The sequence below is a fragment of the Trichosurus vulpecula genome, chromosome 3 (genome assembly GCF_011100635.1).
Source record: "Trichosurus vulpecula isolate mTriVul1 chromosome 3, mTriVul1.pri, whole genome shotgun sequence".
NCBI classification, from domain to species: Eukaryota; Metazoa; Chordata; class Mammalia; order Diprotodontia; family Phalangeridae; genus Trichosurus; species Trichosurus vulpecula.
This window is the reverse complement of record NC_050575.1, coordinates 213,956,472-213,971,743: the sequence shown is the minus strand read 5'-3', so window position 1 is coordinate 213,971,743 and position 15,272 is coordinate 213,956,472. Positions and strand designations below refer to the sequence as shown.

Here is a 15,272-nt window from a genome sequence, read left to right as displayed (position 1 = left end):
ATAGGTATGGGGAACTCCCACTGAGGAAATTCCCTCTACTAATTTAGATTGGCACCTGCCCTACAGCTTTAGTTTTAGAGCATTACCTGGGACACAGAGATTAATCGACTTATATAGGATCACATGGCTAATAATCAGAGCTAGCATTTATACAGGGCTTCGAGGTTTGCAAAGTTCCGTACGTGTTAACTCATTTGACCCTCACAACAACACATGAGGTGGGTGCTATTATTGCCCCATTTGATAGACAGGGAAACTTTAGCTGAGGAAGATTAAGAGATTTGTCCAGCATCACACAGCTAGTAAGTGTCCCAGGTGGGATGTGGACTCAGGTTTTCTGGACTCTGAGTCCAGGCTCTATCCACTGCATCACCTAGCTGCCACAGTATGTGTCAGAAGCATGTCTTGAACCCATAGATTCCTGACCCTGGGGCTGACTCTCTCTTCACTGTCGTACTGCCTCTCAGTACTATCATCATTATTATTATCCTCACAAAAATGAGTTCAGTTCAGCATCAGTCATGGGTCATGATTGCTTATCCCCAATAAAGTTTAAGCTCCTTGAGTGCAGGGACTTTTATTTGCATGGTGCCTGACTTAAATTAGATACTTTTAAATGCCTATTGAATAAAGAAATACTTATAAGAAACCTCCTGGCATCTTTAAATGGCCAGTAGAGGGTAAGGGGAGGGGCAGGGTGCCCTGTAAGAACAGAGCAGAGGGCTGGGAAAAGAGAATCACCGGCCAGGTGCTAATTTTCAGGCTCTATGCACCTGGGTTCCAAGAGGGCCTGGCCCCAAAGTATTGGCTTTTGAGTCATTTCTGGGGGAAGAATACTCCTTGTGGATTAGATCTTCTCACCACTTCTGTTCTTTGTTTTGTTCTTTTCCCCTTCTGCTTTGCAACACGATCAGCTGGACCATGCTCCATGGGAGAATTGGATACCTGCAGAGTCCTTTCCGGGTTTCCCTGGAATACATCTCAAATGCCAACGGGAGCCTATCTGTGGTAGATTCTTTGTCTCTGAAGAACTGCAGTGAAGGTATGTGCTATATGATTCCTTTGCCTGAATGAATATTTTGTGACCTTGTTGAAGGACAAGAATACCGATATGTGTCTACTAAGTAAAATCCCTTTTGTCCACAGTGGTTGAGAAACTGGGTGTTCGGAGTTACCCTTCATAGAAAGTTACCACATATCCTGTAAAAGGAGGGGCACTTTTTAGCATGATAGAGTGGAAAGTGTGATGAATATAGAGGCAAGATCATGGCTATTCCTCAGTACCTGTGTGACCTTGGACAAGTCACTTAACTGCTTTAGGCCTCAGTTTCCTCATCTGTAAAATGGGGGAGTTGGACCAGGTGGCCTCTGAGGTCCTGAAGCTACAGGGCATAGTGGATGGCATGCTAGACTTATAGGCAAGAAGATCTGGGTTCCAACCTCTCCTCAGATGTGTACTAGCTGGGTAATTTGCATAATTTAATCTCACCAAGCCTTGTTTTCTCGCCTATAAAAGAGGGATTTTAAAAAGCATTCATTCCACAGGACTATCAAATTAGGTCATGTTACAAAAAGCCCTTAAAGTGTTATGTAAACGTGAGTTTTTGTTATTATTAAAACTACACCAAACATAATCTAACCTTCCTTTGAGAATCCAGAAGGCCCATCAGAATCTTGCTGTGCTCCAGGATCATTATGAATATCAGCCATCCTTGTCCATTATTGCAAATGCAGATATAGAACATCTAGGATGTTTGGCTGGGATTACACAGTGCCTGTGGCATGTCTCTAAGAGTTACTGTTTTGAATAAATCATTGAAGAGTTCTTGAATAAGCAAGATGTTTATCCTAGCTTGTTCACCGTCTTGAATTTCTTTCTCCTAAACGTAGAATAGGAAATGCCCACAGTTCTGCTCGCCAAAAAATTTTGGGGCACCTTCACATGACAGCCACTCAGCCAGCAGGGAGCCAGGACAGGAAATCCACTGAACAGGAGCCAGCTTTCATTCTAGCTCTGTAGTAGGAAAGAAGGAAGGAAGGAAAGAATGAAGGAAAGAAGGAAGAAAAGAAGGAAAGAAAGTAGGAAGGAAGGAGAGGAGGAAGGAAAGAAAGCAGGGAAGGGAAGAGAAGAGAAGAAGGGAGGGAGAAGGAAGGAAAGAAATAAGCATTTAGCAAGCACCTACTGTGTGCCAGACACTATGCGAAATACTATACAAATATTATCTCATTTGATCCTCACAACGGCCCTAGGAGGTTGCTATTATTAACCTATTTTACAGTTGAGGAGACTGAAGCAAGCAGAAGTTAAATGACTTGACCAAAGTCACACAGCTAGTAAGTGTCTAAGGTGGGATTTGAACTTGAGCCTTCCTGATGCAAGGCCCAACTCTCTATCCACTGTGCCACTTAGTAGCCTAGGTTCCCAGAAAATTCCAGTTGAGCTTTCTGGATGAACAAAAATATAGTATTTTATTCATTTGTTGATAGGTCTTGTTGGTCGGTTCATTAACCTGGTGATGGCTCAAATTGTACTGCTGATGCCATTAGCCATGGCTACCCTTCTATGTTACCTGAAGTTTAAAAAAAATTAGTCTTGTTTTTTCCATTTGTCTGTAAGTACTCTATGTCTAACCCTGCCTTATAACAAATAAAACAGTTTGGTAAAAACACATCTGATAGTGCATGCAACATTCTGTACCCAAATACCTCCACCTTTCAACCAAGAATAGGGATAAATTATCTGCAATTTCTTTGCTCACAAATGGTACATGAGGCTCTGACCTCTGCCAGTGAACCCTGTAATGGAAGAGAGGCTAAAGAAATAAGCTGGTGATGCTTGAGGGAGGCTTGTAATGCAATGAAGCAGTCATAAAGGATGTCTCAAGGAACAGGCATAATTCTTGATATTAGCATAAATCCATTTGAGCATCCTTGGCAGAGGGTAAAGTGGATGAGGGGTTCCCTTTGCATAAGACTCATGAGAGAAACTTGTGTAAAAAGACTTTGCTTATCCTGTGATAATGCTTTGTCCCATGGATAGAAAGATCTTAGACTACCTGGCCAATATTTCTTCTCAACATCTCTCTCCCAGAAAATTGTGGTCCATCACCCTTTTTCTTGGTAAATGGTGCCTCATATTCGTGGAGTGGATTACCTGAGGATGTACAATGAGCATACAATGGAGTCCTGCCATCCCAGATCCCTTTCTGCTTTTTTACCATTTTGAAATGACAGGACTTGGCTTCAAATGGAGCAGCAGGATTTTGGGGAGAGTATCTTGAACTTGTTGGTGAGATCTAGATTTAGTGGATGGCATCATGGTGCAATGGAGAGAGATTAGGAGCCAAAGGTCCTGGGTTCAAATTCTGGCTCTACCCCTACCCGTGTGAACCTGGGCAAATCACTTATAACCTCTCAGACTTTTGGTTCCCTCATCTATCAAAAGAGAAGGTTGGAGTAGATGACCTCAAGGTTCCTTCTAGTCTATGATCATTTGAATCCTGGCTCTGACATTTACTTGTGTGACCACAGACAAATTATTTATTCTCTCTGAGACTCATTTTCCCATCTGTAAAACAAAGATATTGGGTTGGTCCCTTCTGGTTGTAGACCTTCCGGGCCTATTACTTGACTACTTTTTTTCCTTTGCTAGTTCAGAAGGCCTTTCAAAAATGCATGAATAATATGTCTTCCCAAAAAAAAGGGGAAAAATATCTTCTCTCTGTCTTCTCCACTTCTCTGATTTTTAGACAGGTTAGCTCAAGTAGCCCAGACAATAGACAATACTCAGAAGATCAATTCCTGGCTCTCTTTTTGGGATGATCCCAACCAGACCAAGGTCAAGGCTCCTGCATAGGAAACACTGTCTCCTTACCTTTTTTTTACCGTTTCCTCCCTACCTTACCTATAACCATGGAAAAGCAAGGGTAGGTGTTTAAAGGATAAGAGGAAGGGACCTCAGTGGCTTTTTTTAATGGTATACTAGGCACTGGGTCTAGAGTCAAAAAATATGGATTCAAATCCTCCCTTTGTGACCTTGAACAAGTCATTTAACCTCAGTGGCCTTGAGTTTCCTCTTCTATAAAAGGAGAGGGTTGTATCAAAATGCCTTTCATCTTTAAATCCCTGGTACCATGGTCCTATAGCAGAGAGAATTCAGTCATATATCATTTAGCAAGCAAGAAGAGTCTGTTTCAGTCCTAAAATTGATTATATTTACAAATAGGAGAATTACTTTTGGGTTGTCCCTAATGCACTCTGGTTTTTTTTTTCTGGCCAATAGAAGTTTACCTTTTTTGAAGTTGGGATTTGAGGCATGCAATAGGCTAGAAGGAGAGTAGTGAAGGGCATAGATCCCTGGACTTGGAGTCAGGAAGACCTAGGAACAAACCTCACCTCAGACATTCACTGGTTCAGGCTGCACTTGACAGTGTTGCTCTTCCGTATTATTTATTTAATTTTTCCTTCCCTGAATGGGGGAGGGGCAGAGGGGAGAGAGGGAGAGACAGAGAAAGGGAGAGGAAAACGGGGGGGGGGGCGGGTGAGAGAGAGAGAGAGAGAGAGAGAGAGAGAGAGACACAGACACCGAAACTGCTTTTTGACTCATCAGGAAATGCTTCATCATGACCATCCTGGTGCAGAGAGTGTCAAAGAGTCATCAAAGGACCAAGGTAGAAGGGATATTAGAGTTAATCAAATCCAATCACTACTCAAAGCACGAATCTCATCTACACTGTCCCTGAGAAGTTGTCATCCAGCATCCACTTGAAGACCTACCGTTAAATGTATCACTCATTTGGAAAATGTCTTCAAGGGGATTTCCATTCATTGTCATTTTCTTTGAATGTTTCTTTGATGTTGTGTGGCTGTGAGCAATAGAATTGAAATTGAGGATCACCCAAAGGACAATGGGAACTCTCTACTTACTACTCCCCTGAAGAAATCCATTCCATTTTTGAACAGCTCTAATTATTGGGATGTTTTCCATTATTTTTGATCTTAATTCCACTTCTGCACAATTTCTATTCATCATTCTTAAGTTCTGTCCTCCAGGGCCATCAACAATAAACAAGTCTTTATCCTCTTCTCTAAAATAATCCTTTAAATTGTTGACTATCATAGCCCTTCTAAGTCTTTTCCAGGATTAATGAATAAGTGAATGAATGAATGAATGAATGAATGCAAGTGCTTACTATATACCAAGTATTGGACTAAATATCCCCAATTCCATCGAACAAAACTTTTATGGTATTGTTTAGAATTCTACCACCATCGACACACAATAATCTCATATGTCTCAGCAGAATCCTCTTTCTATGTGTAGCTTAAAATGATTATATAAAGCATTCTGCCAATCTTAAAATTAAATACATATATACATATATATATATACACATACATACAAACATATGTTCCAGTTATGATTATTCTTTGGTGGCACTTCCCCCTTTGGTGACTTAGGCTTCAACTAGAAATCCATCCACATGACATCAGAGAAAAGCCCTCTGCCCTGAAGTCAGCTCTGACTCTTCCTTCTCCTTTATCCCCTGTATCTAATCCACTACCTAGACTGTCATCTCTTCTACTGAAATTGCTCTTGATTTTATTCCATCTTTTCTATTCCTCCTACCAAGTGCCATCATTCTTATCCAGGTTCTTATACATAGAAACCTCAGTTGCCACAACGGTCTCTTAAGTCGATCTCTCTGATAATGCTCTCTTCCTCACCTGACATGTCAGGAACCTTCCTTACATATTCGACATTGTTGTTAAGTCATTTTTCAGTCATGTCTGACTATCCGTGACCCTTCTTGGAAGAGGTACTGGAGTAGTTTGTCATTTCCTTCTCCAGATCATGTTATAGGTGAGGAAACTGAGGCAAACAGGGTTAAGCGACTTGCCCAGAGTCACAAAGTAAGTGTCTGAGGCCAGATTTGAACTTTAGAAGTCGAATCTTCCTGACTTCAGACCCAACACTCTATCTGCTGCATCACCTAGCCACCTCAGACATCATATGGCTACAAAGGAAGTGTACAAGCTGTCCTGGCTCAAGATATGTGTTGTTCCTCACACACAGCATTCTATCTCTCCTCCATGACTCCACAATCTGTCCCTCACCCTTGGAATTCTCACCCTCGCTGAAGCATCTTAGAAACTTTCTTTACCTTCCAGGCTCAGGTCCAATGCCACCTCCTTCAAGAAGCCTTTTCTAATTTCACAACTATATATTCATTTTGTATATATCCTGCATTCACTTGTGAACATAGGCTCTAAGGATAATAGATTCAGAGGTGAAAGGGGGCCTTGGAGGTCATCTTCTACAACTCTGTCATTTCACAGAGAAAACTGAGAAGAGTAGTCACTTGCTCCAAGTCACAAAGATAGTAAGTGGCAAAACCTTCATTTGAACTCAACTCTTTCCAGAGCACCATGTTGTTTCATATATTATATCATAGCATGCTGCTTTTCCCTAGTCGATTATTGTCTCCCTGAGTGCAGGTCCTGCCTCACCTTTACATTTCTAGCCTCAAATACCTAAGGCAGCACCTGGCACATAGTAGGGATTTAAGGAATGCTTATAGATTGGCTAATTCACTGATTGGCCAGCCTATCGTTTTTTCCAGTCCTACCTTTCTCTGATAAAATCCTTTACCCTACTTCTCCTACACAATCCCTCATTAGTAACACAACATAGCCTGCTCACCCCAATATGTGCTTCTCTCTTGCCCTTTGGAGTGATCCTTAATTGTAATTTTTTTAGAGACTGGAGCATTCTGTAATTATGTGTCCATACAACACCAATGAAACATACAAAGAAAATGACAATGAATTGAATTCACCCTGAAGTCATTTTCCAAATTGGCTATGCATTCCACATACACAATGCCTTATCACGAAAAGGTACCTTATGCCAGAGCCCTGAGGGAGTCTACAACCCATTTTTACAGGCCTCCTTTCCACCTGTTGTGGTCATAACCTAATATAGAGGGAAGTCTTCAAATCAAAGGATAATAATGCTGCCGTGGACCTGAGCAATCACCTTGTCCAACCTATTCAAATTAATCTGAGGACCAGAGAGGTTAAGGGACCTGCCCAAAGTCACACAGCTAGGTTGTAGCTGAGGTGAGATAGGAATGCATATTTTAACAACTCTTTCAATTATGCCTTGTTATAGCTTTTGTTCTTACTATTGTTGAGTCGTTTGTTCAACTCTTCCTGCTCCAATTTGGGATTTTCTTGGCAAAGATATTGGAGTATTTTGCCATTTCCTTTTCCAGCTCATTTTACAGATGAGAAAACTGAGGCAAACAAGTGACTTGCCCAGGGTCACGCAGCTAGTAAGTGTTTGAGGCCAGATTTGAACTCAAGAAGATGAGTCCTCCTGACTCCAGACCTGGCACTCTAACCACTGCGCCATGTAGTTACCCACAGTATATCTTACATACCACGTTATGTTTTAGTCATTAGGAAAACATCTCAGTAGCCCAAATGTAGATAAGCTCACAGTCAGTAAATCAAGCATTTCTTAGGACCTACTATGCCCCAGTCCCTGTGCTAGAATACAGAGACAAGGAATGAAAGTGTGGGTGTCCTCGAGGGTCTTACTGGGGGATGGAGGCCAGAAAGGACCAGATAATCCTCTTGAATAGGGTCACCGCTGCTAGAATTCCATTCCTCCTCCCAAAGCCCCTCAGCTAATGATCCCTTTTCTTTGTCTGGACCACAGAATAAGTTGAAAGTTGGTTTAGACAAGGTAACAATAGGACTCTAAGAATGATAAAGGGCTCTGAGATTTGGAGTTAAAGGAGATGTGTTCAGCTTTTTCACTTATCTATGAAACCTTGGTGTGTCAGTTCACCTCTTCAGACCTATGGGGTACAATACATAGAGTGCTGAATCTGGAGTGTAGAAGACCTGAGTTCAAATTCAGCCCCAGACACTTACTAGTTTTGTGGCCCCAGGCAACTTTGCCTTAGTTTCCTCATTCCTTAAATAGGAGTAATAATAGACTCTACCCCATAGAGTTGGTAAGAGGATTAGATGGTAAAGAGGATTAAATTAAAGTGCTTAGCACAGTGCCTGACACGTGTTATTCAGTTTCAGTATATGACCTTGAACAACTTATTTCCCTTCAGTGGGCCTCAGTTTACTTATCTGTGAAGTGACAGGGTTGGATTAAATGAGGCAGTTTTGCATAATGGCTAGAGCTAGTCTTGAAGATAGTAAGGATATCTCAGCCCAATTTTGCTGAAATATTTGGAGTTCCTTAACCTAAAGCCAGATATATTAAGAGCAAAATAATTACATCCAAGCCTTCGAAAGACTCAGACGAAACAGCAGCCAGGCTAGTTTGATTGTGTATTTTCCCAGCTCAGGCCCCCATCCTGATAGAGTGTAGATTGATATTTTATCCCAGACTTTTTCATTTGGAAAAAATGAAGGCATCGCGTATTCTTGGCAGGCAGTTGTAAATGTGCATCTCTGTCCTCTCTCTATATCCACTCTACCAAAGACAGCAATAAATAAACTGTGGAGGAGGAGGGCCATTTTAGGCCAGCAAAAGAGCCAAAAAGAAATTCGAACAGCAGGAATGGAATCTAATCATTGGCCAGCTGTTTGGAAGTGATCAGCATCTGGAACAGGGGGCCAGAACCAAACTGTGCAAAATGAGGGATTAGCTTGCAGGCGCCTGGCACCCTGATGAAAACCAAGGGCTTCTATGAACCAGAACCCAATCTTCAAAGCAACATCAAGACCTGTCATGCTTCATTTCTCCAGAGGCAGCTCCTTAGCCTGATCCTCAATTTATTCTTTTGTAGACCAGAGATAAAAGTGGGGATTGGACTTGGTGATGTCTGGAGGAATCTCTCTCATATCACAGGTCATTCATCCATTCATCAATTCATTCATTCAGTGAGCATCTATTAAGCAAACATTGCCAAATACTTGTATAACTATTGACAAGAATATTACCTCTGTGAGCCTCCTGACTTCTCTCCCACTTTGTACAAAGGATTCCCTCTGCCATGTTTTTGTAGAGTGGAGAGAGTCACTGTGAATAGCAAAAAGAGCATTGGTTCTCGATTCACATCCCGCCTCATATGCTTATTACTCATGTAGCCAAGTTACCTAATAACAGCCACTAGCATTTATGGAATATGTTAAGATTTGCAAAGCACTTTACATATTTTATTGTCTCATTTGATTTTCACAATGACACTATGAGGACCACTATTTCATGGAGATTTTACACCATCTGCATTCACTTTTCACTTGGTTCTGTTCCTTACTTGACTCTTTGAATGCTTCTACCTCCATGCCAACAGGCTTTTCACCCTAAAGATGTCCCACTCCCCTACAGTCCTCCCTCTGATTGGTGAATTCCTACCCAGGAACATATTTCATGTAGAGCCCAGACCATCCATGCTCCCTACTTGCCCGGTTCCACATGTGTACCCTCCCTCAACCCCTCCTTTAGAGCTCCCTCTTTTGGGTTGTCTTTCCCTCATTAGAACATAAGCCCCTCAAGGGCAAGGATTGTCTTTTTTCTGGGGGCGGGGAGAGGGGATTGAATTTATACTCTCAGAATTTAGTACACTTCCCAGTATATAGTTTGGACTTAAATGCTCTATCCTATCCTATCTCTCTATATATCTATCATCTATTCTAAGGTGAAGAAATTGAGCGTGAGAAAGGGAGGTGACTCACTAAGAGTCATTCAAGTGTCTGAGATGAGATTTGAGTTCAGATCTTTCCGATTGCAAGCCCAGTGCTCTATCCGCTGTACCAACGAGCTACTTCACTTAACCTCCAATTCATCAACTATAAAAAGGATTGGATTAGATAAACTCTAACATCTCTTCTAGCTCTGATCCCCAAGAACTCAGCTCTTTGTGGCTAATATAAGCTTGGAATGTTCAATGCCTTGAACATTTCCAAAAAGTGAATGTCATTCCAAACTTCCTTCTATCCAGAGAACATAGGGAAAAAAGCTGAGCCAGGAGTCAAAAGACATAGATTTTTGTCCCAACTCCACAATCTAGGAGTTGTGTGTTTCTAGAAAAGTCATTTAATCTCTCTCAGCTCCAATTTCTATCACCATAAAATGAGGAGAGTAGCATCTGCTCTGGCATTGCAAAGACCTGTTTTGAGGCCGAGTTAAGATCATGTTATCTTAGGTTATATTGAGAAAAGCAGAGGGCTAAGGATGCATCAAGGAGGTGACAGTCCCTTGCCCTGGTCCAATTCTATTAGAAGTGCTCAGCTGTAGGAAGCACACATTTGGACAGGTATAAGTGAGTTGCAAGTGTTTCAAGGAGGCCAACCAGGACAGCAAAGGACCTCGATCATGAAGACACAAATTTGGGCTTGATGTGAATGAGAATTTCCCAACAATTAAAGCTTTTCCAAAATGGAATGGGTTGCCTTGAAAAGCAATGAATCCCTCTGCTCGATATCTTCAAAAGGAGGCTGTACGACTATTTGTCAGGTGTATTGCAGCGCATACTCATCCTTCTGATGATTTAGACTCTTGTAATTGTCTTATGATTGTTCTTGCTTCAAGTCTCTCCCTACTACAATCTACCATCCATTCAGCTGCCAAAGGGATTTTTCTAAAGCACCAACTGTACCATCCTACCATTCAGTAAATTCCAGTGGCTCTCTCTTATTTCTAGGAGTAAATATGACCATCTCTCTTCAGCATTTAAAGTTCTTCACAACCTAACCTCTTCCTTTTTAAGAGACAGCTAGATGACACAGAGCTGGGTATAGATTCAGGAAGATCTGGGTTCAAATCCAGTCACAGATGGAGCTGTGTGACCCTGCCCAAATCACTTAACCTCTGACTGCCTCAGTTTCCTTATCTGCAAAACAATAAAAGTAATAGCACCTCCCAGGGGTATTATGAGGACAAAATGAGTTAATATTTGTAGAGCATTTTGCAAACTTTAAAGCATTGTATCAATGCTAGCCCTTCTTCTGATCATCTTACTCAATTCTCCCTTCCATGAACTCTCCACTTTAGCCATGATGATTCATCTTCTGTCTCCATGGCTTATTAGGCTGGTATGCCTTGCTTGGAATGTTTTCTGTCCTCATCTCTGCCTCTTAGAATTTCTGACTTACTTCAAGATTGAGCTCAAATGCCATCTTCTGCAGGAGACCTTTCCCAGGTTCTCCAAACCCCACCTAGCTGCCAGTACATCCCTCTCTCTGTTACGTTCCCAGCTACTCATACGTATTTTTCACATTGCTATTTCTGTACACATTATCTCTCCCATTAGAATGTAAACTCCTTGAGGGCAGGAATTAGGTTTTTTTTTTTTTTGTTTTTCTCAGTATCTCTAGCACTTAGGGCAGTGATTGGCACAATAAGGACTTAATGCACACCTGTTGATTGATCGAATTCTACATTTACTCAATGGCCTCTGAGTTCTCTTCCACGTCTGAAATTCTGCAGTTCTGTGAATGTATATAAAGCACTTAGTAAATGTTCGGCATCGTAAAAGGGTAAGTGGAGATGCAGTCTTCTTGTCCTGACTCGTCCCCTTTTCTGCACAGTCATAAGTATGAGGTGGGAGGAAGAAAGCTTTCATGCTTTTAAAACCTTTCTTCCTCTCCTCAGAGCACTCTGGACTAAAATACCGCCTACAGAGAGCTGGGTCTAGGGTTTGTTTGGAGAGCCATTCTCCCCATCAACAAAACATCTTTTCTGTGTAGCTATTTTACATTATTTATGCCTCGTATGGAAAAAAACTGTCCCTGTACTCCAAGGCATGGGTTTACATTCTAGGTCTTCAGAATGCCTAGGATCCTTAACTATTGTCCTGTCCCTGGAATATATGTACTCCTAATCCTAGGGATCTTTCTAAGGTACAGTGAAATGGTGATTATTTGATTCACAGGCACTAAGGTGAATTCAAACCTATCTTTCCAATACTTTACTCCAGAAGCAGGAGCCAAAATATCACCAACTTTGTATTATAGAAACTGGCTACATCACTAGGCCCCAAGTATGGGATTTCACTATTCTGTGGGTCAGTTTTCTGATTTATAGAATATGGAAGACAGAGTAGGAAGCCCTCACAAAAGTTTAGATATTTGGTATATATCTTGAACATAAAAGGTATGAGAGGCATCGTGCCCCATTTGTAGTGGTACAAAATATGGGGGCATGTAGTAATGCCCAAGATAAAATAAACATAGAGAAGCCTAGGTTTTGCCCTCAAGTTCTGGCATGCAAGCTCCTTCTTCCTATCTGTAATGACTTCCATCCCCACCCTTTGCCTGGTGGTCCTTTTTCAGACCACATAGCCACATAGTCTACAAAATGGAGCACCCTCTCCAACATGACTTCATCCCATCTTCTGTGCAACAAAATAATTGGATTATTCTGTGACATACTGCCATTTCCTCCTCCAAAAAAAATTCACCCCAGATGAAAGAAATAATCTGAGATTATAGCTCCAATAATGAATATTTTGTAAGTAAATAATATGAAAATGGAAATTTGCCTTCTTCATTGAGTCCCCCTTATACAACTTACTGTTTATTGATTTATAGATTTTTTTTTTTGAAGAAAGCCTATGATTTCATTGCTGTAGGGAATTCCTGAGGAAGAAAGTCTCTCTACCACTGCAGATTGCCTCTTGCTCTACAGCTTCTAGTCTTACAGAATTGCCCAGGGCATTGAAAGGATGGATCATTTACAAACTTTCAGGCAGCCAATATGAAAGGGTGTGGACTGTGGTCTTCTTGAATCTGAAGCCAGGTCTCTATAGGTTACACCACGCCTCTCGGGTCACTTTTTACGGTGAAGGCTTATGTTGAATGCTTGTGCCTTTGTTTGGGCTTCCCGTGTGCTATCTGCTTTCTACAACAAGGAAACAGCCACAGGACAGTGAAATGCCTTTTCTGTGGTATAATGAAGGAGCCAGAATCAAAATGACAATTCTTCCCTTTCTCCTAAGTTGTTCAGAGGCTCTTTGGTATAGATTTCTCCTTTAGAATCCATAATCATTGATAAAGCCAGTTATAAAGTTCTGGGAGAAAGGAGTGTTTAGTAATGACAGTGGCAGTGGGATAGGGGATGTCCTTTGTTAAATATTTGGCCCTTGGAGCTTGCTTGGAAATAAAGGCAGCCAGAAATGGTCATAAATGAATGAATGAACAAAGGGATAGGTAGATAGATAGAGTTTCAGGGGTTTTGAGGTCACTCCAGCCCCCAAAGAAAATTACTTTCAAATTGCAGCTCCATAAATGGAATAATTGAAAAGATTAATCACACTGAAATAATTGGTCTTTTTACAAGTAATTTGGAGCAATATTCAGTCATCGACATCAATGTCTAGTAGTAAAACTCTAATGTATTTATTTTATTAATGGCACTAAATGGTGGTGTTGCTGATTATAAATATTTCATAACTTTTAATTCATTAAAATGAATCAGTAATTTCCTAAACTATTTATTAGCTTTAAATCATCCTTAGCATTCAATATGTAATTGCTACTTTGCCTTGAGAATTTAAAAAAAAATTATTATGGGGGGGAGGAGTAATGGAGCCATTTTGGATGTGGAGAATTAAAGCCCAGTTACAAATGAGTCAGCTTCTCCCTGCTGGGCTGGTCATAAACTAGGGCTTTTTTTGGCACTTGCTTGCATTTGTCAGGCCACAAAGGTGCCATTAATACATAACTTTAGTGGCACTAGGGGACAGGCACAGGTGAATGGAATCTGCAGATAATGCAAAAAGTTCAGACCGGTCATGAGTTTTGATTTTCTCTTTCCCTTACTCGATCCCCCCTGACCATCACCTCATTAACCTCTTCTCAGCAGATCAACTAACTGCAAAAGTAGTACCAACCCTACACTTTATTTTCTGTCTTTGTGTTTTCAGACACAGCTTCTAACAGAAAAAGGACTAGAATCATAAAGCCATCTGACATCCTCACCTTCTAGTCCAACTCCCTCGTTTTACAGATTAGGAAACCGAGATCCGGTGAAATGACACGCCCAAGCTCACATAGGTAGTAAGTGGTAGAGGCAAGACTTGATTGATACATAGAAAGGCCCCCAGTGAGATCACCTGGTCCATTTCCTACCTGAAGAATGCCTAACCCTCTCCACATCATCCCTGATGAGTGATTGGTCAGCCAGCCTCAACTTGAAGACTTTTAGTAACAGGGAATTCCCTCCATAGTCGAATAGCTCTAGTTGTCAGGAGGTTTTTCAAGATATCAGAATTGCAGAACCTTGGAACTGGAAGCAACCTCAGAGCCCACCTATTCTAAACCTTATATGAATGAAAATTCCCTCCAGAATACCCTTGATGGGTGGTCATCCAGAGGACCACCCCTCATGTCTCCTGGGGAATTTCATTTATTTCACCTTGCTGCAGCTCCAACTATTAGGGAGTTTTTCTTTACACAGTCAAAAACCTGTTTCCCTTGATCTTCTACCCATTGTTCCTAGTTCTGTCCAAGCAGAACAAGGTCGATCCCTCTCCCCCAAGACAGCTCTAGACAGCTGTTGCATGCCTCCTAAGTTTTCTCCGAGGTAAATGTTCCCGGGTCCTTCAGCTTTGCCTCATTTGGCAGAGTCCCCGTCCTGTTCACCCTCCTCTGGATACAGTCCAATGAATTAGTATTCTTCCTAAAAATGAAATCAACAAAATACTTCAGATTGGGTCTGGCCAAGAAAGAATATGCAAAACTAACATCTCCCTCTACATTTACAAATGCAGCCTCAGATGATATTAGCTTGAAGGCAGTCAAAAAGGACTCTGTCCTCTAAAATTCACAGATAAGTCACCTCCCTTTCTGTGGGCCTCAGTTTCCTCATCTGTTAAGTGAAGGGATTGGACTAGTTGGCCTCTGAAGTCCCTTCCAGCTTTAAACCTTTGATTCTATAATTTTGCGCCATCCTTCCTTCTTTCTGTGGTTGTTCAGTCATGTCTGACTCTTTGTGACCCCTTTCGGGATTTTCTTGGCAAAGACACTGGAGTGGTTTGCAGTTTGCCATTTTCTTCTCTAGCTCATTTGATTTTTTCCCCTCCAGATCATTTTACAAATTAGGAAACTGAGGCAAACAAGGTTAACTGACTTGCTCAGCATCACACAGCCAGTGAGTGTCTGAGGCCAGATTTGAATTCGCAAAGGTGAGTCTTCCCGATGCCAAGCTCAGTGCTCTATCCACCGTGCGACCTAGCTGGCCCTTGGAAAGCTGATTCTTTTTTGCAGCCAAAGTGTTAGACAAATGGTGCCTGCAGTCA

At 41.5% G+C, this 15,272-nt stretch overlaps 1 protein-coding gene across 1 annotated transcript in view; it reads left to right on the top strand.

Moving 5' to 3' along the window:
* ALK (ALK receptor tyrosine kinase) overlaps positions 1-15,272 on the top strand; it is a 1,045,272-nt gene that overhangs the window by 736,263 nt on the left and 293,737 nt on the right. The window contains exon 5 of the mRNA XM_036748712.1: positions 915-1,042. Within this exon, the coding sequence (XP_036604607.1) occupies positions 915-1,042 (128 nt within the window). The remainder of the gene's footprint in view (positions 1-914; positions 1,043-15,272) is intronic.